The following is a 24,981-nucleotide window of genomic DNA, read 5'->3' as shown; positions in this document are numbered from 1 at the left end:
TTTTCTTTTTTTTCTTTTATTTATTCATGACAGACATAGAGAGAGAGAGAGAGAGGCAGAGACACAGGAGGAGGGAGAAGCAGGCTCCATGCCGGGAGCCCGACGCGGGACTCGATCCCGGGACTCCAGGATCGCGCCCTGGGCCAAAGGCAGGCGCTAAACCACTGAGCCACCCAGGGATCCCCTAGTCCCTGGTTCAGAGAGTAATTGCATGATCCTCTCTGGCCAGAGTAGCAGAGCTGATTTCACTCCAGCACACAGACACTTCCTATCAGCATGGCAGTATAACTGGCCAACACTGTGAGACTGTAAACTGTCCAGTGTATTCCTTTCATGAAACATGTTTGGTGATGAAACCCCTGGAAAATTCTGACCAGTGAGTGCTCCAGGCACCTCAGATCTTCTGACATACAGAGGAAGTTAGTTGGAAAAAAAGTGGCCATTTGTAGGCTCTCGGACAGAGAAGTCAAGCAAGCAGGGTGATCTTTGACAAGGGTTTGGTGGCATAGGAGTTCCTAAGATCACCTGGAGAGTAAAGAGGCTGGAGACATTGGCAATGTTATATTGTGCTACACCAAGCTTGAAGTGATAAAGACCGCATAAGTTTTCTTCTGCTGTAATAAACAGCCACAGCAAATTACCTTAGTGGCTGAAACAATACGAATGTATTATCTAATAGTTCCTTAAGTCAAAAGTCTACCACGTGTCTCACTGAGCTAAAATCAAGGTGTTGACAAGGCTGCCCTCCTTTCTAGAGTCTCTAGGAGAGAATCCACATCCTTGCCTTTTCCAGCTTCTAGAGGCTGACCACATTCCCTGGCCTCTATCCTTCACCTTCAAAGGCAGCAACAGAAGGTTGAGTCCTTCTTATGCTGCTGTTTCTCTGGTTCTCTGATCACAGCTGGACAAGATTCTTTGCTTTCAAGGACTAATGTGATTAGATTGGACCTTCCCAGATAATCCAGAATACTCTGTCTCAAGGGCAGTAGTCTTAATCACATTTGCAAAGTCCCTTTAGTCATGTAAGGTACTATATCCTTGGATTCTAGCAATCAAGGTGTGCATGTCTTTGTGGGCTGTTACTATGTCTACCATAAACACCTAGAACAGATATTTCATTTTATTTATTTATTTAAAATTTTTATTTATTTATGATAGTCACACACAGAGAGAGAGAGAGAGAGAGAGGCAGAGACACAGGCAGAGGGAGAAGCAGGCTCCATGCACCGGGAGCCGATGTGGGATTCGATCCCGGGTCTCCAGGATCGCGCCCTGGGCCAAAGGCAGGCGCCAAACCGCTGCGCCACCCAGGGATCCCATAGAACAGATATTTTAAATAATCAGTAAGACTTAACCTTTAACTGGATCAATGGCCCATAAAGTCAATTTGGTATGGAAATGCACTAGAAGAGGTAGAAGAAGATAACTGAGATCAAGCATGACTTATTTGGGTAATTTTACCCTTTTTTAACTGTTCTAAGACATGTGAAGGTCTGTCTGCCTGCTGTCAGTAATAGGAACAATCTGGTAGTCACAAAAGCATGAGTGTCTTAGGGAAGCTTCTAGATCTGGGATCAAAAAGCCTTATAAAAAAGCAGGCCTTGTCTGTTTTTGTTTTTTTTTTTAAGATTTTTATTTATTTATTCATGAGAGACACACAGAGAGAGAGAGGCAGAGGCACAGGCAGAGGGAGAAGCAGGCTCCCTGCAGGGAGCCCCATGTGGGACTCTATCTCAGGATCCCGGGATCATGCCCAGAGCTAAAGGACACCCAGGTGTTCCAGGCCTGGTCTGTTCTTGAGTGTTCCCAAGGGTGCGTTTATTTTCTCACCTTCCCTGGGAGCATTGGTGCTTACCCAGTTGGCTCCTAGTTGCTGGGGACCATCTATCTCCTTCTGTTCCTCTTCTCCAATATGGGTCCCATCTCAGGGGGCTTCCTCGATGCTTCTTGGATGAAGCAGACAGGTCCAGGGAGCAGGTATGGAGAATGAATGTGGAAAAAGAAGATGATATTAGGGCCACACTGGACAATTCTGGTGTGAGTAGAAACCCACTAGATGGTTAGTTTGGGACAAGTGAATGTGTGACAATAATTCTGAGCACAAAGTGAGCATGAGAGCCTTACTATACCATTGGGGGTGGCTCCAGGAGAAAGGGTGCCTAGTTAAAACACTACCTCAGACAGTTTTGATCTCTTTATTTCTCAGGCCTTGTTGGTTGCACCTGATTTCCTCCATGACATTAAACAACTGTTGTATAATTTCTCTGTTGGTAGCACACAGTTTTTCCAAATTAAGGAAAAAAAAGACAGGAACAAAAAGGTTATACTTTTCATCTATGTCTGTGTAAACAAACCCAGTAATTACCATAACTCAAATTGCTGCTGAAATTCTCCATATTTTAATGTGCACACTGTCGCTCTTGCTACTAAATCTCTGCATATATCCTGGGAAGTTAATCCTGAATTAGGAAACAGAAAAACTGATTAAATAAAATTGGGCCAAGTCCATGATTTTTATATTCATAAGATTCAGAATATCTGTGAGGAAATGTGAAATGCAAATTGAATTATCTTCCAGAGTAATAACAAAAAAAAAAAAAAGAGAGAGAGAGAGAGAGAGACAGAGAGAGAAACAATGCTAAAATATGGGTATCCATGCAGAGATGTATGAATTAGGCTTGCTAAGGTTTCAGTTGATTGTGATTCAATATTCTGCTCCTCTGAAACAACCATTACTTACTAGGCTGCACAAACTCAATTCTCTTAGACTATAGTGGATATTATCCAGGTTTCATGTAGCAACATTTTGTCAAATTTTATACTCTTATCAAAAGAGATTTTTTGCTGAACTTTGAAGATAGCATTATTAGTCCTTATAATTGTTTCAATCACTGTCTTTCTTGATTGGCTTTAGCACAAAAGGGCAGTTGTAAACATTCAAAGAAAAGTCAGGATGGCAAAAGAGCATTGTTTTTGTGCCCATAGGCATGGGGTAGGTGAAATTGAGTATTAAGGAAATAATGTAGAAAATTCAAGACTCACCATTTGTCTCTAAAAAAAGAAAAAAAGAAAAAAAATTCAGGACGCCACATTGTCTTTTTTTTTCTTTTTAAAGATTTTATTTATTTATTCATGAGAGACACAGAGAGAGAGAGAGAGGCAGAGACACAGGCAGAGGGAGAAGCAGGCTCCACACAGGGAGCCCGACATGGGACTCGATCCCCTGTCTCCAGGATCACATCCCGGGTCCAAGGCAGTGTTAAACCACTAAACCACCAGGGCTGCCCTCCACATTGTCTGTTAATAAATTGGACTAATTGGAATGTTTTTACTGTATCTCTTTCTTTTTCCCCTCAGAGCCCCTCTCTGTCCCTCTGTGCTCTCTGCCTTGGGAGGCTGAGCTCTTTGGACCTGACCAGGGAGCTCTCTTGTCATCTGGCTTGCCTTGGGGTCTAACAACAGAGAGCCCCAGCAGGAAGTCAGAGGGAGAGGGGAGGGTAAGTTCTGGGTCCCCTCTAGATGGCTGTGTCCCTCCACTGAAGACCACTGCTTTTGCCAAGCTTGCCCTTTCTTCTAAGCTCTGGAAACTACTTTTTTCCCCTTTCCCTTCAGGCCTGGCACTGTTATAAACTTCAGGGTACTACACTCTCCTTGGTAGTTTTGATTTCCCACATCCTGGCCCACAACTTTTAATACCCTTTTAGTCAGGAGTCCCACACTGGCCCAGAAGCACAGGGGCTAGGCTCTAGCATCCCTGATGTGAGCACTTCAGGACTACCTTTCATGTGGAACGGAATATGTCTACTGTCACAGGTTGGCTGACCTGTGTGTACGCAGCCATTAGGATCTGTCCCACCACCTTCCAACCACTACAGGGAAGTCCTGGCTTCCCCCTCGCCTCAAGGGTATCCATCCTTTCTCTGTGTCACATGCCTCCCCATGCCCTAATTAAAAAAAAACAAAACAAAACAAAAAAAACCCTTTAGGAAACTCTGCTCGAATTATCCTGATTTGACTGTTGCTCCATTTTATATTACCACCCCTTACAGAAACCAACTCTGGTTTATCCAGTCCTGTATTTAAATTCTCCTCCCATTCCTGGACCACCATCATCTCTTACCAGGACTGCTAGGAGCTCTCCACTTCTACTCTTAATTGCCTCAAAGTCTTCTAAAGGTTTCCTATCACAAATATAAGATCCAAATCCCTCTCGTGGGCCAAGGCCCCATATGGTTAGGCTCTTAATCAACTTCATTTTGAGTCATACTCATCTTGTAGGTTCTAGAACACACCAACTTCTCTTTTGCCTGAGGACCTTTGTCCATATTATTCACCCTGCCTGGACTGTTCTGCTCCCTGTTCTTTATGTGGTTAGCATGATCAAAGACAAAAACTGAGTTAAGTAAGGAGATGGATTTTATTCAGTCCATTGCAGAAGGGAAAGTAACCCAGATCTAAAGATTAGAGTGTATATTATGTTTGTTGTAACAAATTACCACAGAATTAGTGGCTTAAAATGATAGAAAGTTATTCTCTTATACTTCTGGAGGTCAGAAGTCCAAAATGAGTCTAAGTGGCTAAAAGTGAGGTGTGGGCAGGGCTGTGCTGCCTCTGGAGAGTCTAGGGGAGAATCTGTTTCCTTGCTTTTTCCCACATCTAGGGCTGGATTCCTTGGCTCGTGGTCCCTTCCTCTATCTTCATAACCAGTGTTGTAGCATCTTCTGTGTGACTCTGATTCTCTCTGCTTCTATCACATGGCCACCTTCTGTCTGCGGTCAAGTCTCCTGCATCCCTCTCACAGGGACATTTGTGAATATACATAGGGTTGACCCAGATAATCCAGGATAATTGCCCCATTTCGGCTCTTTAATTACATCTGCAAACACCTTTTTTCATATATGAAAACATTTATAGGTTTTAGGAATTAAGACCTGGATATCTTTTAGGGGTCATTATTAGCCCCTATCCTGTATTCTAGCACAGTGTTTTTGCCCTAGATCTTTATAGGAAGTTGGAACAGGAAAGAGGAAATGTATATTTCTGTGCCTAGCTCGTTTTAGGGGGACAGTCAATTCTAGTGTCAGCTAATTATTCATGAGACAAAGAACAAAGAGAATCTATGTCTAATTTTTGTCAGCAGATGTAGGCAAAAGGTTTGCTCTTGTCACAGGTAAACATGGTAGTCATCTATAAGTTTTAGGAGTTATAAAAAAGAGTGGACAGCAAGTCTTATCAAAGCCATGTGGGGAATGGTGGTTCATCAGTGAGCCATTTTCTGGAACACAAAAGGGTAGCAGACTTGAGGGGGGGGAATGTTGGGGAGATTTCTTAACCATCACTGTCTTCCAGGAACATGGAGTTCAGGTAGTCAGCACCTTCTTATTCTTAAATCTTTTTGCATAGATGCCCTCCCTGACCACCCTAAGTGCTGCTTTTCTATTATTCTCTCTTACAGTTTCCTCTTTATTTCTTTCTGATATTTTCCATAATTCATAATTATTTTGTGTATTTGTTTGCTCATCTGTCAAGACCATAAACTTCTTGAGGACAAGGAGTGTGGTGTCTTACATTTGAAGAGTTAGAGGAATGTCTTTGTATCTATAGAACATTTTTGTTGAATTGACCAAAAAGGAAATATCAGATGACCAATAAACTCCAGGAGAAACTGTCTAGTAATTGGTAGTTTAGAAAAAAGGAGAAGAAGAAGAAGAAGAAGAAGAAGAAGAAGAAGAAGAAGAAGAAGAAGAAGAAGAAGAAGGAGGAAAAGGAAGAAGAAGAGGAAGAAGAAGAAGAAGAAGAAGAAGAAGGAGGAGGAAAAGGAAGAAGAAGAGGAAGAAGAAGAAGAAAAAGAAGAAGAAGAAGAAAAGAAGGAGGAGGAGGAGGAGGAGGAGAATCACAGTGAGATAAACAAAAGAGAGTCAGAAATCCTGGGCAGAGACACACAGAGGTGTGTGTGAAATGTGAGTCATAGCTGGTGTGGGATGGGGTCTGAGCAGGGTGGGGTGAGGCTCCACAGTGAGTCAGCGACCAGAGTCCAGAGGAGCTTCGGATTTATACTTCCTGTTCCCCTCTGTGCCTTGCATTCATTCATTCATTCTATCAACAAATATTGAGTGTGTTTCGTGTGCAGGGCACTGATCTAGACTTTGGGGACAAAGCAGGGAACAGAACAGACAAAAATAAGTCTGACCCTAAGTAGAAATGATTGAAATAAACAGTTCTTTCAAGGTTGTTGTTTTTTTCTTTTTTCTTTTTTTTAGATTTTATTTATTTATTCATGAGAGACACAGAGACAGAGAGAGGCAGAGGCAGAAGCAGGCTCCATGCAGGTAGCCTGACATGGGACTCAATCCCAGGTCTCCAGGATCCCAGCCTGGGCTGAAGGTGGCACTAAACCACTGGGCCACCCAGGCTGCCCCAAAATAAACAGTTCTAAGCATTAAGGAGAAAAGTAAAGCAGGAGAGTAAGATGTGGAATGTAGGCTTGTGATTTATAGAGTGGCCATTTAAGGCCTCAGTGAAAATAGACTCTCTGCCAGGCATGGAGTTGAGGGCAGGGGGCCCTTAACCAAACTTAAAGGAAATGATATCCTGGGGAAGGGTGTTCTAGGCAGGGGGCACAGCAAATAGTCAGATCCTGTAAGATGGCCCAAGTGGTCTGAAGAGAGTGATGGAGGGTCTCAGAGTTGTAGGAGATGAGGTCATGGAAGTGGGGGGCAAGGTGTAGTTGTAAGGCCTTGTAAGCTTCTGTAAGGACTGTGGCTTTTCCATGGAGTGAAATAGAAGCCACTGGAAGGTTTTGATAAGAAGAGTGACATACTCTATTTCATTTAACAGGATCGCCTGGGCTGCTATGCTGAATGAGACAAAAAAGGATCAAGGCCTGATGAAGGAAGACCCTTTAGGAGGGTGATCCAAGGGAGAAATGATAGTGGTAGCATGGGTTGGGAAGGTTGCAGTGGAGATGGTGAGAAGTGCTAGATTCTGGATATATTCTGAAACTGGGTCAGATGTGAGGTGAGAGAGAGAAGTCAAGGATGACCCCCCAAGATTCATGGCAAGGATGAGGGTTGCCATTTATTGAGATCTGAAAGAGTGCCAAATGAGCAGCTTTGGGAAGGAAGGTCAAATTTTGTACAGATTAAGTCCAAAATGCACAAGTAATACTTTTTCAAAAGAGAATTCATTTTGTAAATGTACCTGTGAGCATTAGGAAATCATAGAACTGGTGATCATATCTCTCCAGTGTGCTGATTGCCTTAGTGGCTGGCTAGGGTAACACCTTTTGAGACCTGTTATTGCTTTCTTCCTTGGACTTTCCACCTTCCCTGAGAATGTTTCTACCTCTCCTTTGTTGGAAGAAGTACAACAGGAAATTTAGAAAACCCAAATATATAACTGCTTTGGAAATAGCAATTTTTTGCTGTTAAGCAAAGTCCATCTGTGAAATAACTCCTTTTCTTGACCTCTTGGACACCCAGAAGGACAGATGAACTGTATTCAGAAATTCAGGAAAGCCACTAGCTTGGGGGAAAGAGCTGTGTCAGGACAGAGGCCCATGCTTTGGCTTCCAGGGCTGTGTCGCTGAGTCCACAGCTTGGCATAGCTTTCTCCAGTAAGTCAACTGCTTAGCTTTGGCCCCAAATAGCCCTCTGCTGAGTGGTTGTCCAGGCTGAGAAAGCAAGCAAAAAGGCTTTTTGCTCCAGATATCATTGCTCTCACCTTCTCTGAAGCAATGACATTCATAACCTGGATTTTGGCCTTAACCTCTGAGTTCCCCTTCCACATTCCTCATCTTGAACTACCCAACCTGAAAATACACTCTTTAAGTCTTATGCAAGAGTGCCATGCATTCTGCTTCATCCGAGTCATTCCGTGTAAATTAATTTTCCAAATAACTGAAGCTTAGCTATCCCTTGACATCAACTATATGAAGGAGAATTTTTCTGAGGATGAACGATGTCTATTCTTACTATCTTAACCAGAGTACATGGAACAAAATTGAACTTTCTGCCATAAGGCTGTCTTCTCACAATGACAATGTCTGAGGCTCTCATGAAGTATGGAGAGTCTATGTCTGTGTCTGCTACACTGGATGACCTCAGATTGCCATGTTTTTGAGGTGTGTATTTCTTCTTAAAAAGGTGTTTTTCATGTTTTACTGCATCATTCCTGCTGACATTTGTTGTGTAGTTGCTGCTCATTTAACATGCTGGAAAACACCGAAAAACCACATAGTCAGGATTGTGCATAAATCATCTGTCTGAGAACCTTGATTTAGTGCTAGAGAATTTAGTGCACTGAGGTCATTTTCAGCTTTATTTTTATGGTTCTAGATTTCCTGAAAAATAGGCATGATGGATTATGCATAGATAATGAGCTTTTATTTGGATATGACTTGAGCATTTTTAACTTATCTAATTCCCAACTTTACTCTTAGTGGCTGATACGTGATCTTAGAAATGTGAGATAGCATTTGTAATAGAATTCTAATATTGCTCTTCATGGTCACCCTATGTAAGCTCCTTCTCTTGAGTTTGGGCAAGACCTAGGAGTATGATGGGATAGCACTCTAGTGATTAGGTTACTTTATATGTTTGGCAAAGGTGAAGGGATTTTGAATATGTAATTAAAGTTTCTAATCAGCCAGCTTTAATTCAATCAAAAGGGAGATTGACCCAGGTGGGTCTGGCTTATTCAAGTGAACCCTTTAAAAAAGGGTCTAGAGGGAAGCGGTCTTATCCCCTGCCAGCTTTGAAGAAGCAAGCTGCCATGAGTTTATACAGTTGTGAGTAAATTAATTTAGCCAGCAATCGCGTGAATTTGAAGGATCTTGAACCTCAGATGAGACCACAGCCCCAGCCAACACCTTGACTGTAGTGGGAAACCCTGAACAGAGGACTCCCTTAAGCTATATCTGTACTCTCCATCCATGGGAGCTGTCAGATAATAAATGGGTATTGTTTTAAGCAGATAAATTTGTGATAATTTATTATGAAGGAATAAAAAATTAAGACAGCATCCTATTTGGATTTTGTGTTTAAAAAGGTAAAAGAGCATATTGTACTTGCCATGCATGGGTTCACACAAACGTAATCACATTATTATAATGACCTCATCCTACTATGGATAATATAAATTCTCAGTTTTAGTCAGTCCAGGAAATAAAACCCAAGAATTTATTAAGATTATCCTTGTCCTTTCCTGAGCTTCAGTAAATAAAATGTGCAGAGTTGTAGTGAGTAGTAAGTCCAAGCCAACATTTCTCTATCACTGTTTTTACCCAGGAGAGAGTCGTAAGCTTTAAAAAAAGATCTCACTTAAAAAAAAAAAAAAAAAAAAAAAGCTAAACTAAACAGTGTGTAGGAGGTGGGATCAAAAATTTTTTATGGCGGTGTTTTTGTTGCTTATTTATTTTGTAGGTAAGTGCAACAGAATGTAATGATGGTAAAATATCTTACATTTTTCTGTGCTTTATAAATCTTTTTAAAGCTTGTTACATATGGCCCTCATGATATATGTCACTTCAACATGAGTTAATTAAGTACAACCTGGCAGGCAAGTAGTTTCGTTATTTATGGATTTCATTTTTAAAATTTTAATTCCAGTATAGTTAAGATACAGTGTTATATTAGTTTTAGATGTATGGGATAGTAACTCAACAATTCCATACATTATGGATTTCATTGTTAAAGTATTTTTAAGGAGTCATTTCAATATAGTAGAAATTTGATCTCTCTCTCACACACCTGTCCTTGATTCATCTTGTTTTCCTCTTTAGAGTCCCCCCTTATCGGTTATCTGAGCATTCTATCAAGGTATTCTATGTAGTAACGATTAAATATTCAAATAATTATGCATAAGTAAATGGTACCTAATGCTCACAAAGTGCGATTAATTAATTTAACTGATTTTCTGACAATAAGGTATATCTGCATTTCTAAATGGCAAATTATTACTTGAATATATTGATAAAATTGAGTTATTAGTATTTTATTTGGGATTTTTCTATGTTTATTCATGCAAGAAAGTTATTTGTCCTTTCCAGTTTTTATAGTCTGTCATCTTTTGGTATTGAGGTCGTGAGAGTTTCCTAGAATAACTCAAGAAGAGAAAGACTTTTATCTTGCTCCATTCAGCAACAGCTTAAATAGAATTGTAATTATCTTTTCTTTGAAAGTTTAAAAGGTGTCACCTAAAAACATAAAAAAATAAAAAAATAAAAGGTATCACCTAGAAAAAAATCCTTTGAGTTGTTATCTTTCTGCAGCTAATTATTTGACAATCTTTGTGTTTTATTTTGAAGTATTAGATTTTGTCAGGTATTTTGTCTTCTTGTGTTAAGTGAAAAATGTAAATTTTACTGGAAATTGATATATTTCACTAGAATTAAAAAAATTTACAAGGCAAGGATTTTGAAGAGCATTCTCCAAAGTTGTACCAATAGTCTCTTGCCCAAATGTAAATTTGTATGTATTTTTATCTTTCATGCTTTGATGTGCCTTTTTTGTTTTAGCAATAGCAACAAACAGCACTTGAGTTTATTAACTGTACTGTTTCTGTCTTTCCTGAAAATAATAATGTCTAATGCTTAATGTCTACCACAAAGTACTCAGCTTTTAATACACATTATCTCATTTCTATGCAACAACCCTCAAAGGTAGATTTTTAAAAATAATCTCAAGTTACATATAAGAAAATGGTTTCTTCAGGAGGCTAGGTCATGATCCTTCTACTGCTAAATAGGAAACTGAGACTCCGCTCTGCTCTCTGACTCCAGATACTAAGCTTTAGATTTTACTTTCCTGCTTTTCTTAATTTTTCTTCATGTTTTCCTCTAGTTACTTGGCACAACTTCTAACTTCTTTTTTTAATTTTTATTTATTTTATTTTAATTTTTTTATTGGAGTTCAATTTGACAACATATAGCATAACACCCAGTGCTCATCCCGCCAAGTGCCCCCCTAAGTGCCCATCACCCAGTCACCCCAACCCCCCGCCCACTTCCCCTTCCACTACCCCTTGTTCATTTCCCAGAGTTAGGTGTCTCTCATGTTTTGTATCGGAAAAGGACAAACATTATATGGTCTCATTCATTTAGGGAATATAAAAATTAGTGAAAGGGAATAAAGGGAAAGGAGAGAAAATGAGTGAAAATATCAGTGAGGGTGACAAAACAACTTCTAACTTCTTGAGTTGCATGTTAACTTTCATTTTTTCAGGGCACCTGGGTGGCTCAGGGGTTGGGTATCTCCCTTCGGCTGAGGTTGTGATCCTGGGATCCCGGATCTAATCTTGCATGGAGCTACCTGCAGGGAGCCTGCTCCTCCCACTGCCCATGTTTCTGTCTCTCTTTGTCTCTCATGAATGAATAAATACATAAAGTCTTAAAACAAAAACTTTCATTTTTTATTTATGAATGAATCTATTTATAGGTATAAATCTATCTTTGAGTTCCACTTTTCTCAGATACATTTTATGTGTAATTATCAATGTCATTTTAGCTAAATATTCTAAAATTGCATTATTTCTTTTTTGAATTGAATTTAGAAGAATTTTCTTTTCCCAATGAGTAAGGTTTTTGATGTTGCTTACATGATGTTGTTGTTTATATCTGTAAATAATGGTAGTTGGATTTTGATAAAAATATATTTACTATTTCCATATTTGGCATTTACTGAGGTATCTAATATATAATTTGTTTTTAAAAACATACTATAGATTCCTAAAAGGCAATGTATTCTCTGTGCATAAGCACTGTTGTGCCCATTAAATCTATTTTTAATTTTTATATTTATATATATACATATTTAAAGATTTTATTTATTTATGCATGAGAGACACAGAGAGAGGCAGAGGCACAGGCAGAGGGAGAAGCAGGCCCAATCCCAGGAACTGGGACTCAATCCCAGGACCACAGGATCATGACCTGAGCCAAAGGCAGATGCTTAACTGCGGAGACACCCAGGCGTCCCTAAATCCATTAAAAAAAAAAAGATTTTATTAATTTATTTGAGAGAGAGAGAGAGAGAGAGAGAGAGATGGAGAGCACAAGCAGGGGGAGCAGGAGAGAAGAAGACTCTCCACTGAGCAGGAAGCTCGATGTTGGGCTCCATCCCAAGACCCTGGGTTCATGACCTGGACAAAGGCAGACACTTAACCCACTGGGGCCCCCAAACCCCCCTATTAAATCCTAATTAAATTTTTAAATGTAGTTTGAATTATCTTATCCTTGGTCTTTCAAGGTTGTGATATAGGTGAACTGTTTCCCAAGAAAATTGACTCTCTGTGACTCTTTTTGTTTCCAACAATTCTTATGTGATTTATGTCAATATTATGCTAGTTATTTACATAAAGCTCGGTTATTATTATAGCTATCTTGTGGCTATACGTTTTTTGGAAACACAAAACGATACTCTCTTTTTCTTCCTAATTCTTTTAGTCCTAAACTTTTAATAATACTGCCAACTCTACTTTTTGTTTGACTGTTTCTGTATTTTTGTTTATTCTTTTGTTTTTAGCCTTTTTGATATATAATTTAGAATATGATGCTAGAGTTTGACTATTTTTTGTTAAATTTGAGAATCTTCATTAAGAAAGTTACAGATAGTTTCTGTTTCCTTGTTGTATGTGTGATCTTCTGTTGTATGATCCTCTGATAAGATTTCCCTTCTCTGGGATCCCTGGGTGGCGCAGCGGTTTGGCGCCTGCCTTTGGCCCAGGGCGCAATCCTGGAGACCCGGGATCGAATCCCACGTCGGGCTCCCTGCCTGGAGCCTGCTTCTCCCTCTGCCTGTGTCTCTGCGCCTCTCTCTCTCTCTCTGTGACTATCATAAATAAAAATTAAAAAAAGATTTCCCTTCTCTAATGAGAATTTTTTTCTGACTTTACTCCTGTAGATTTTTTCCCCAGTTTTTGTGCTCTTTATGTATTAAAATTTACACACAATGTCTTACCTTCTACTGGAAGACAACTTTAAGTTATTTTTTAAAAAATCATGCTTAGACTTATAGTTATCCAAAATATTAATGCCAATAACAAAATAGTGTCTATTGGTTTTCCCTTGTAAGAAATTGCATTGTTAGCTCTCTTGGTGGCACTAGAGTCCTGTCATGTGGAAAAATGGGGACATCAACTCTGAGTATAAGTATGAATAGAAGAGTGGGGCGCTGAAGTGGAACCATATTTTACTTCTTTTCCCCTCTTTTTATATGCATAAGAATGGTATATGATTTAAAATTCTACACTTACAAAAGCCTTAAAAAGGTATCTCAATTAGTATAGCAAAAATGTCAAGTGATCAAATACCATGTCATAGTTTAAATGGCAGAGATTTTTTCTCCCTTAGTGGGACCTAAAATAATGGTGTATTTAGGATGGTGACATAAGTGAGAAGAAATCTTGTAATTTTTTGGAAAACATTTTTCCTGCATGATAAAGGAAGGCTGAGATCATTGTTTCAACCTCGGAAATCCTAAAAGAGATAAGATTGGCCACACCTTGCTGTGGAGAGTTGGTTCCACCTGTTGACCCAGGCTGACAGGATGTAGGGGAACTGGTAGCTCTGCAAGAGCAGTTGGGCCACCTGCTGGGGCTGGAGCAAGAATCTAACTTCTTGGCTGTTACTGCAACTGCTGGGGGTGTCATGATCTGTCAGCAGCTGGGATATAATAGCACTAAAGTGAGTTACACCACCAGAGAAACTTCTCTTCTCCTCTTGTGGAGTCCGGACAGATCTCACCCTTATGTCATGTGTTCCTAAATCTCTGCAGAGGAAAGCTTTAGAAATAAATATCTAGGTGACCTGGGTGGCAATATCCAGTAAGCATCCCCATGGGCTTTTAAGGACCCAGTGAGTCTTTTAAACCATGCTGATGACAAGTAGATGTGGCGGGACTGGTGCTTGACACAGGGCCCTTTACACACCATCTAGTTATTGTGACAGTTTTCCTGTTTAATCTTAGCTAGAGGTCTGCTTGATAGCACCTTGCAGTGCCTGCTTAGTAACCTAGCAGCCTGAGAATAGAGACCAAGGGCCAAGATTGACCATCTCTGTGACTTTTCTTTGTATTAGGAGAAGTTGAGTACTGAGAGTTGATTTTGTCTTTGGCTCAGTCTCTATGGCAAGCACAGATTTTTCTGGTAGCTCTCACAGGCATTCACGTCTGTTCTGGGCACTTGGGTGGCCCCTCTGAGTAGGTTTTTCTGAATATTCTTTGTATTCAACAAAGCAGATCCCACTCACTGCTGTACTCAGTCCCATCTTTAGTTTCTCATCTCCAGATGCAAACTGGGGGAGGGATTGGTGGAAATCTTTCAGGGTCTTCTTGTGATTTTTTTCTCTGGAGTATTGATTACAAGCTGACCTTGATAGTTTCCTTTAATCTTGTCCCAAGTAAACTATAACTTGATTTTTTTAATGTTATCATAAGGATGGCATCCTTCCTTAGTTCCTACTGTGATACAGATCTTTCCTATTTTTATGTTACTTTGGTCATTTGGGGGGTGAGGAGCTGTAGACAATGGAGAAAGCCTTTGCTCCAGTTGTGTGTTTTGGCTGTTTTTTTTTGTTTTGTTTTGTTTTTTGAACAGAAGTCTGGTCTTCCTGCATCTGTAGGATTTACAAAGAGAAACACTGTGAAAATTACTAATTCCATACTTGCATTGGAGCCTTCGGGGAGATGTGAGAAATATAAATTTGGGGGACAGGGACACCTGGGTGGCTCAGTAGTTGAGCATCTCCCTTCAGCTGAGGCCGTGATCCCAGGATCTAGTCTCTTGTGGGGCTCCCCGCAGAGAGCCTGCTTCTCCCTCTGCCTATGTTTCTGCCTCTCTCTCTCTCTCTGTCTCTCATGAATTAATAAAAATTAAAAAAAATTAAAAATAAAATAAATAAATTTGGGGGACGTCAGCCTATAGTGGCAGTCAGGTCACAGGAATAGGAGAGACTGCCTCAAGCAGGTTCCAAAACCTTGCAGATCATTGACTCGTCTCCCAGATTCTAATTTAGCAGATTTATGGGTCCCAAGAATCTACAATCTTTTTTTTTTTTAAGCTTCCAAATAAAGATTTCTAGAATTGGGTGTTAAGAGAAGAACTTATTAAGACAATGCTCCCAGAATGGTCCTATTTAGGTAAGAATGGTTTATGTCTACCACACATGGATATGTTGTAGGGATGATGGCATGGTCATCAATTGAAAAAGTGATGAAGATTTTGAGAAGTCATTGTGAGGAAGAAGTGGGCATGCCGATGAGAAATGTAAACAAAGTGGGAGGGCAGAGAAAATTTGACACCAATGCATGTGATTATGCAACTTTCTCCGTCCTGCTCTGAAAGCTGAGTGTAGACACAGAGATGAGTAGTTGGCTTAACTGAGTTGAGTGAAGCAAGGGACAAGGGCAGGACACCAAGGGCTACATGAATCTGCAGGTGTCTGACCACAGCCTCTATCTGTTTAATTTTCTGCTACCCTAACCTATTCCCAGTATAGCTACCCTGGACCCCAAAACTGCCAGTCCCTACTGCCATTCACCCCTTTTTCTCAGGCTGTCTACCCTTGTTTCATTAACCTGGAGCCCAGGGACATCACTTCAGTCCCTCTCTTGCATTTAGCCCTCAGAAAATTAAATAACTAGTTTAAGGCCAAACCACTAATAAATGGTAAGACTAAAATTTGAACTCAAGCCAGTCCAAGTTTTTGGGCTTTTTTTTGTGTGTTTTGTTTTATTTTAGACCACTACTTTATAGGACTGCTATGGTGGGATAGCGATGTCCCACCAGACCCTGTTTCAAGGACTACCCAGCGGCAGGGAGTGCGATCAGCAGACACACTTCAGCTCTCAGGCCCCTCAGAGATGCTTCTGCAGCAGAGAACTGCCTCACCCTGCTAGTGACCGATCAATGCATGAGTATAGAGGCTTGGCCCTCTCAGCCTGGCTTGGGACAACTCTGAATGAACTTTGTCTCCAGAGCTCCCTGTGGAGGTGGCTGAGGCTGTCCCGGGCCCACATCACACTTTCCTTCCCCTTTCCTGCCTCCTTCCCAGCCCTCCCTTCCACAGGCGTTGATCCCAAGGGCACTCCTTAATAAACATGCTCCATGTTAAATGTTCTTCGAGAGTCTGTTTCCCAGGGAACCCCATGTGCGACAGCTTCTCAAGCATGTAAGAGCCAGAATTCCCTGTTACAGAAGTCCTGTGACTTCTCACCTTTCCCAGAGAAAGTGTTTCCAAAAGTGTTTCTGAAAATTGTGAGGTCCAGATGAAGCTGGATGCTCCTTCCCCTGGTCACTGGGATCATACCTAGTCTAGTCTTTAGGTTTTGGGGATATAGGGCTCAAGAGGGATGGTTTAATCTGGGGCTGAGTGAGGCAAATGTCCCAGATTTAGAGTGGCTAGCCTGCTACTTAAGTTTTGGTGACTGTTTCCTTTTTCCTCCCTCATTATCCTCCTGAGCTGAGTCGGGGCTTAGAATTTTGAATTTTTTTTTTTTTTAAGATTTTATTCATTCATGAGAGACACAGAGAGGGAAGCAGAGACAAAGGCAGAGGGAGAAGCAGGTTCCCCGCAGGGAGCCCGATGCGGGACTTGATCTTAGGACCCTGGGATTCCACCCTGAGCCAAAGGCAGTTACTCAACCACTGAGCCACCCAGGTGCCCCTAGAATTCCAAATCTTAATTCCTGGTTTTAGGCAAGCGTGAGACGAGGCAACGAATTGAATTTTTAATGCTTACATCTGATATGCCATTGCACGGTGATCTGCATCAACTTGAAAGCAAAAATGTGACCTGGGCCAAAGCATACAAATTTCAATGCTTTTATTTCAGGTTCATTGTTTCTCTTGTATTTTATCAGTTAGAATAAGCAGTCAAAATGTGTTAAGAAAGAAAAAATCAGGTCATTCATCAGAAAAAAAAATTGTTGATTTTTCAGTATGATTATTATAGGAATATTAATAAAAATTTAAAAAATCAATACTTGTATGTTGTCTACAACACACAATTTTGTAATTTTGTAAGTTTCTCCACTTCACATTAGATTATTCCTCTCACTCCATACAATCAGTATATAGAGTAAGTAAGTATATGATTCAGGATATATTTCTTTATAATGGTTTGAAAATTTGGGTATTAGGTTTTCAATTAGACATCTAAGAAGATCTCATCTGTGCTAACCACTTAATTAGAAACAAATATGCAAAGAAATACTATGATGGAGATTTCAAAATAGTAGGCAAAACAAAGTCTGTATATTAAAAATGGAATCTAGTTCATCTAATTTGAATATTGTTGTCTTCTGATCCACCTGACATACTCTTCAGTCAGCAGCAAATTGAAGCCATATGTTATCAATAATCACTCAGATCACTCTAAGTATATACGCTGTGTTACATTAAATAACCTTATTTAGGTAACTGCTTTAAACATGTTGTAGACTCAAGTACTTCTTAAAGTTTTCAGTTATTGATTTTCAAATCTTCTTTGTAGGTATAAGCCTCTCAGAAGGCCAAATGTAATCGAGGTTCCTGCCCAGTCTGTCTTTTCCTTTGATAACCACCCACAGTTACTCTACTAGCCTGTCAATAAGCATTTAATGAGGACCTGCTGTGGGGCTGAGGCCTCTACCAAGGCCTAGCAGCGAACACAAGATTAGGTTTGCCTGGAGATGCTTACAATCAAGTTGGTGGTTTTCATGAGGATAAACCAGCATGGTCTCCTTAATTTTCTTGTTTATCAACAGCAACAATAAAGATGTTTTCCTAGGGGTAGTATTTCTAGGATATCAGCTTTGATACCCTCTTAAGCTGATAGAAAAAAATAGCCCCCAATAACTAATAAAAAATAATGACAGTTTCTATGGAATCCTGTAAGATTGTCTCAGAGGTTTGTAAATCCATAGATCAGATTTACAACATAAAGTACCAGAACATATTTCCTAATTTTTCGTACATTAAAATGTGTTCCAATCTTTCACATACTAAGAGTAAAATGTCAGGACATTTTTGTGGTTTCCTCTAACTAGTAAAACAGGAGGGAGGTTCTTTGTGAGGATTTCCAACCAAGCCATGTACAACCAATCTGATATAGATCCTTTTCTTGCAACTGGAAGGCTCCTGACAGCATGGAAGAAAAATTTAAAAAGTGACAATTACTATAGGCAGTAACATAACTAGTCATCTGAGCTATTTAATAACCAATGGTCTGAAACTTTTGTAACCCTCCCCCCAAACATGAAAGCACTGAAATTATTCTGAACATAGATATTAAACCGATGTATTTCTCAGATAAGACAAATATCTATAAACCAGAAAAATAGTCTTAGGCATTGTAGAGCAGCAACAAAATATAACCATAAATTTTTATTCCTCTATAAATAGAAAATTTGATCAACCAATATCTCTCCTTTTTTTGATGGAAATGATTTTCCCTATATTTTAAAGCTCTTGTATTTGGCAGAAGCCTCAGAAAACAGCTACCCAATTCAGGAGACTGTTCTAGGTCTTAGATGGATAGTCCTCTGCTGTAGACCTTGAAGGCATATTAATCTTTATACATAGGAATCATATCATGGAGTAAAATGTGAAATAGCTGTTTTCCATGTTTAGTTGTCAATCTTTAAGTTAAGTAAGCATTCCTATTTCCAACAGGTACACCTCTAAAATTTGTGAAGTGAAGGGCAAAAGTGGAAACAGGAAGAGTCCTATGCCTTTTTTTCCTACCTTGGTCTCTTTCAACATAGCAGGGAGCCACATGCTGTGGACTCTACCTCAGGAGCACTACACAGGGAAGAAGCCCATGAGCCTCAGTGGCTGACTTGAGGCCTGTTAGGCAGAAGGTTCCAGGGTCAGGTTTCTGGAGCATGGGCTGAAAAGGGAGCCAAGATTCTATGTGGGCACATGCCTTGGCCCTACATGTGGGGCACACCAGAGAGAAAGTCCAAGTGGCAGGGTCTCAGGGTGACGTTTTTTTCTCACTGTCTAAAATCCCACATGTTCCAAAATTTTAAAACTTTCCACCTGAATAGTCATTATTTTTTAAGTCAATTAACCCATTTACCTAAGATTCCCCTCTAATATTCTTAAATGTCTGCAGTGATACTTACAGAACAATGAGATTAGCAGCTCTTGAGTGCTCCTGTAAGAGTTCATTCAGTCGAACTTGGCGGTAGCTCTGTGGACAACATTTAGATTTTGTTGAGAGCAGTTCCACCAGAATTATGAATGTGAATCTACTTAAATTATGGAGAAGTAAAAAAAAAAAACCTCACTTCAAAAAAAATTACAATTATTTCTTTCATATTTGGATACTAGTAGTGTTTTAAAAAACTCCTGGAAAAAAAAATAAAAAAATAAAAAAAATAAAAAACTCCTGGGAGGGGCACCTGGGTGGCTCAGTGGTTGAGCACCTGCCTTTGGCTCAGGTAGTGATCCCAGGGTCCTGGGATCAAATCCTGCATTGGGCTCCCCACAGGGAGCCTGCTTCTCCCTCTCCCTATGTCTCTGTCTCTTTCTGTGTCTCTCAGGAATAAATAAATAAACCTTAAAAAAAACTCCTGAGAAATTTTGGAAATATAAAGAATAAGATCAGGTTGTTGTGCTATAGTGGCTTATTGAAGTCTAAGGAAAAAAAAAAAAAAACAAGCGAGCAGAAAACATGGTTAACAGTAAAGAGAAGGTGAGAATGGCCAGATCTGGGAACAGATTAGAGGTAGAAGAACTAATAGAATCATGATACCAATTTAATATCCTAAGCACATAAATTATATCCTAGTCTACATTATATAGGCTCTTTGAATATTTTATCAGCACAGCAGACTTGTTTCAACTAAAATGTCAGCCAAAGACTCACTTGGAAAAATAACTACATTGACAATTTTGCAGGGATGAGAATAATACCATTCATTATACTTCATTGGTTCAGAAATCAAGGCTTAGATGTATGATTTGCTCAATTAGGTGAAAAATCTTTGTTAGAAGTGGGCAGTTTATGAGAGAGAGAGAGAGTGAGAGAGAGAGAAAAGAAAGCAAACTCTTAACTATAGAGAATCAACAGGGTTGCTGGAGGGAAGTGGGTGGGGGATGGGCTAAAGGGGTGATGGAGATTAAGGAGAACACTCTTTTAAAAAAAATTAATTTATTTATGATAGACATAGAGAAAGAGAGGCAGAGACACAGGAGGAGGGAGAAGCAGGCTCCATGCCGGGAGCCTGACATGGGACTCGATCCTGGGACTCTAGGATTGCGCCCTGGGCCAAAGGCAGGCATCAAACCACTGAGCCACCCAGGGATCCCAAGGAGAGCACTTGTGATGAGCACTGGGTGTTGTATGGAAGTAATGAGTCACTAAATTCTACACCTGAAACTGATTATACTGTATGTTAACTAAGTGGAGTTTAAATGAAAATGTGAAACTAGGGGTGCCTGGGTGGCTCAGATGCTTAAGCAACTCTTGATTTTGGCTCAGGTCATGTTCTTAGGGTTCTGAGATTGAGCCCCACATCAGATTCTGTACTGAGCCTGGAGTCTGCTTAAGATTCTCTCTCTCCCTCTCCCTTTGCCTCTGCTCATCCCCCAACTCTCTCTCTCTCTGCCTCTCTAAAAATTAAAAAAAAAAAGTGAAACTAAAAATAATAAAAATAAAAATCTTCCCAACTTCCCCTAATAAACAAGCAAACAAATAACTGGCCAGTTTATTATACAGTTTATCAATCTTAGCTCAGTATTTTCTCCACTAAATTTGAAAAGCTTTAGTATCTCTCATTCTAATTTGTTTCAAGTTCAGCTCCTAATGTAATTTATTATATCCATCCTACAAAATGTGCCCAACCCAACTTTGATAATCATTATTCCAATTATGTATTTTCTCAGATTACTTTGTTAGTTTTCATAACCTCATCAGGTTAAAATTTTTTGTTACTGTGTTAAATTGTGAGTCACTTACCTTTAACTTGGTACACATATTGACTTAAGTTATTTTAGAATGATGGATCTATCTCCTGGTCTATAAAATTAAATCTGAAAGGAGACTTCGCAATACATATCAATAATCTGAGATTTTTTTTATCTTTCAAGAAAAGCATTGATTTTATATTAAGAAGTGGAAACCAGTTTCTAAATCCTCATATCCAGTAATATATGATTGAAAAGGACTTGAAAAATGCAGAAACCCTGGATCTGGAATAATGAAATTCTATAACAGATACATCGTTACTTCTTGATCTTTAAATCAACCACTGTTTTCTTTTTCAGCTAGTTAGACAGTAAAGTAAAAATTAAGGAAGACAAGTCCTTACCTTTTCCTTGACTGCTTCCAGTTCTGCATCTGTAATTTTCCATGGGGTTTCTCTCTTTAATTTCTCAGCAGTTGTTAAATCTTTGCAGCTTTCATGGAGACGATATGGTTCAATCATCTCTTCAAAGACTTTCCAGCTGAAATTGGAATTATAAAGGAGGGCTCACAGTGGGAAACTAACTCATTATTTCACAGATACTCCAGGTATGACTGGCTCTGCTGGCTGCAGAATCAGACCTGAATGTCATGCAAATCTTTTAAGAATTATCTTTGCAGGGGAATTACTGTGAGTAAAGCCATGGATATAGTACTGCCTCCCTACCTAAGGAAAGGCCTTAACATGTTTGAAGCCCTGTTAGCCTACTGCGCAATAGACCCTCAATAAAAACGCATCAACACATAGATAGTAATTATTCTGCAAATACATTTTCTACACAGTATAGTCAAAGACACCATTGTAATGTAAACACTTTAGCTCATAAATAAGTTTCCATCTGCTTAAATGAGTTTCCATCTGCTCATTGTACAGACTGTCTAGGAGACATTCATGAATTAATGTGGGAGATGAACTAGGTTACTTGGGATAGGATTTGGCTGGGCTTTCTCTCTCCTTTTAGTCCAAAGGGCCCTTTCCCTGCCGGCAGGGGGCGGTGGATGGGCAGCTAGAAGAATAGCAAATTTAATGGTTATAGAGCAATTTGGATGTTTGCAGCAAATAATGCAGCTTTTGTCCTTCTCATGTCTACTGTTGCTGTCTGAGATGTTTAAATGACTATTTTTCAGGTGCATGTTAGAGGAATGAACAAAAATCAATAATATTTTTATGTCTAAAAATCTGAGGCCATTTTAGAGCAATTAAGAAGAAATCATTGAGTGGAAAACTAATAGCAGTATCTCACAGCTGTGGAACATTTTAAAGAGTGCCAGAAAATCTCATTCTTGTCTTTTGTAAGAATCTCAGATTTTTTTAAACAGTAGTACAAAACAAAGCTTACAATTTATGAGAATGGTTGTCTTCAGTGTGCTACTGTAAGATGATGCCAAATAATACAATATCTTTTGATTTCATATAATATAGCTTATAATTTAGTAACTTTGGAATGAGAGGTAACTAGAATCAATGTGCTGCTGGGTTAAGGAATTAAAATATGAGTTCAATGATCGGTTGCCCTGATTTTGAATTTGCAGATCAAAGTGCAGAGATTATAAAGGAGAACCTGCCAGTGCCTTTATTAAGGGATTGAAGAGATAATGAATGTAGTAGATTTCTGACACTTTGGTTTCTTTAGAATAGACAACAATGGGGAATGACTGATATGCCCTATTCTTTCAACTACATGATACTTTTATTTGCTATTCCTTCCAACAGTGCCATGCCTTCAGAGACCCTCGGCTGTAATTTGTGCAATGGAAAGGTGCCAGCCTAGGAAAGAAGAACCTGGGTTCTCACTCCCACACTTCCATTGTCCTCCTGGACCTGGATAACCTCGCCTATAAAAGGAGATAATGGTGGCTGCTGAGAGCTGGCCTGAAGATTGGTGTCATGGTTAGATGATGATTTGGGTGACAGTGCTCTGAAAAGTGTATAGTGCCCTATAAAACCAAGGTGTCTTGGTTATACAGTTATAGGACTTAGGTTAGCAGTTGAGAGGCTCTCTGTTTAAGCTCTCTATATACTTATTTTGATCAAGATAAAAGTTTTATTTGCATCTCAGCCCAGGTGCTTATTAGAAAAACCAGTTTGAAAACAGTTTCCTAAGAAAGGAAGTGGAGTGCATGTTGCTTGTTGTCTCCTTGGCATCCATACTATCCTCCCCAATGCAGTTTGGGTGAGAGTGACTCCATCCCCAGCATAAGCTAATCAGCACAATTCTATTCCATCTGCCAGAGCTCTTTGGCCAGGGTAGGCACATATCTCAGGCAAACTTGACCAAAGGGCACCTAGCATTTCACTGACCAAGTAAAATGGCTTAGTGGCTTAGGTAGGTGCAATGGAGCCCATGATGTGAGTTCAATGACTAAAGAAGAGACAAGCTTTCTGTCCCACTGAACATAAATGAGCAAGTATGTAGTCCTGGTTGCTACTGGCTGTCATCTTGTTTTTATGAACAAAATCAATTTTGATTGATGCTTTCATAATGGAAGGTCGAGTAAAGATAATGGAAGAGAATTAGTCCTTGATTACAAAATTAACCTTCTAGATCAAGCTTTGCCTGAAAGCCAAAACATAATTGGATTTTTCAGTTATGTTTACCAATAATTTGCATCATTTAAGTCACTTTTTATTTGCATCAAAACATGCTGAGTGACATAATGGGTTATAATGGGACTGTATTTGCCCATTTATTTTCTCTCAACTCTTACTGTTCTTTGTCTATGTTCATCTTGACTTCTTCCTCCTAAGGTTTATTCCTGAGCTGGCCATTTTCCATTCTTCTAGCTAGATGATGCAAAGGTGGCTCAAGATTTTTATTCTGATTCTTATGAAATCTGATTTTTTATATAAAAATTTCCAAAGAGTTTATTTATTCATGAGAGACACAGAAAGAGAGGCAGAGACATAGGCAGAGGGAGAAGCAGGCTCCCTGTGGTGAGCCTGATGTGGGACTGATCCCAGGATCCCAGGATCACCACCTGAGCCAAAGGCACATACTCAACCACTGAACCACCCAGGTATCCCTATAAAATTTTTTTTAATTGACTCCAGAATAGGCCAAGTTTTACATGCCATTGAATGTAAATGACCATTAGTTCAATTTAAAAAACTAATTTACACCTGCCCTGCCTTCTTCATCCTTGTTCTTCATGACACCAAAGTATAAAAATTTGTTAATTGTAAAAAAAAATTTCCCCCTAAGTTCATATAAGATTTTTCTCAAATTAATAGGCTAGTTGTTATGTGACCACTCTAGTATCTTTTTTTTTAAAGATTTTATTTATTTGAGAGAGAACATGGGGAGAGGGGCAGAGAAGGAGGGAGAGGGATAGGCCGATTCCCACTGAGCGCAGAGCCCCACACAGGGCTGGATCTCATGACCCTGAGATCATGACCTGAGTCAAAACCAAGAGTCAGCTGCTTAACTGTTTAACTGCTTAACAGAATGGGCCACCCAGGCACCCCACGACTCTAGTATCTTTAAAGTATCCAGTTAATTGCTTCTACTTTCTCTTTAATTTCTGTGTAAAGATTGTTGCTTTTTTGGCCTATGACTTTTAAATCAGTACATTCAATAAAAAATAAAATTTAACCACAGGAGATTTTCAGTTTCTCCAGGCTCAATTATTTTCTCATTAACTTTGCTTTTGTACTCCCTTTCACCCTTGCCCAGCCATATTTATAATGTTTCTATGATAAAATATCTCCATAATACTGATGTTTTATGAGTAGTCAAAGGATTTATTAGAGTCAATCTAGGTACATTTAACATTAGCCTCCAACATGGAAATCATTCTCAAACTATTTTTGACATTGTATGTCACATGATGACCAAGAAAAAGCAGTGTTGGGGAGATAATTATTAATGGTAGGTAGGGGCTTCCTGGCCAAGAGAGCTGAAATAGAGCTGGCACTCTAATAAGTGTTAGGCCCTTGGACAGGGCCTGGATCAGCTCAGAGGAAGATTCTTCTTTCTCTAATTGAATTCAGAGGAGTTGCCTTTTAAAAATGATCCAAAGGCCTCAACAAAAGT

The 24,981-nt window shown here is 39.5% G+C and overlaps 1 protein-coding gene and 1 long non-coding RNA gene across 4 annotated transcripts in view; one reads left to right on the top strand and one right to left on the bottom strand.

Moving 5' to 3' along the window:
• LOC144303174 (uncharacterized) overlaps positions 1-24,545 on the top strand; it is a 32,185-nt gene extending 7,640 nt beyond the window's left edge. The window contains exons 2-3 of the long non-coding RNA XR_013370226.1: positions 15,736-21,496; positions 22,662-24,545. This is a non-coding gene — a long non-coding RNA (uncharacterized LOC144303174). The remainder of the gene's footprint in view (positions 1-15,735; positions 21,497-22,661) is intronic.
• SLC12A1 (solute carrier family 12 member 1) overlaps positions 16,805-24,981 on the bottom strand; it is a 90,054-nt gene continuing 81,877 nt past the window's right edge. For all 3 annotated transcript variants that reach the window (XM_077881011.1, XM_077881012.1, XM_077881014.1), the window contains exons 25-27: positions 21,294-21,429; positions 19,104-19,171; positions 16,805-18,114 (exon numbers count right to left, since the gene is read on the bottom strand). In XM_077881011.1, the coding sequence (XP_077737137.1) occupies positions 17,979-18,114; positions 19,104-19,171; positions 21,294-21,429 (340 nt within the window). In that variant the 3' untranslated portion in view covers positions 16,805-17,978. The remainder of the gene's footprint in view (positions 18,115-19,103; positions 19,172-21,293; positions 21,430-24,981) is intronic.

Source organism: Canis aureus, chromosome 32, assembly GCF_053574225.1.
Source record: "Canis aureus isolate CA01 chromosome 32, VMU_Caureus_v.1.0, whole genome shotgun sequence".
Taxonomy (NCBI): domain Eukaryota; kingdom Metazoa; phylum Chordata; class Mammalia; order Carnivora; family Canidae; genus Canis; species Canis aureus.
The sequence above is the reverse complement of the archived record's forward strand: the minus strand, read 5'-3'. Positions and strand labels throughout refer to the sequence as shown.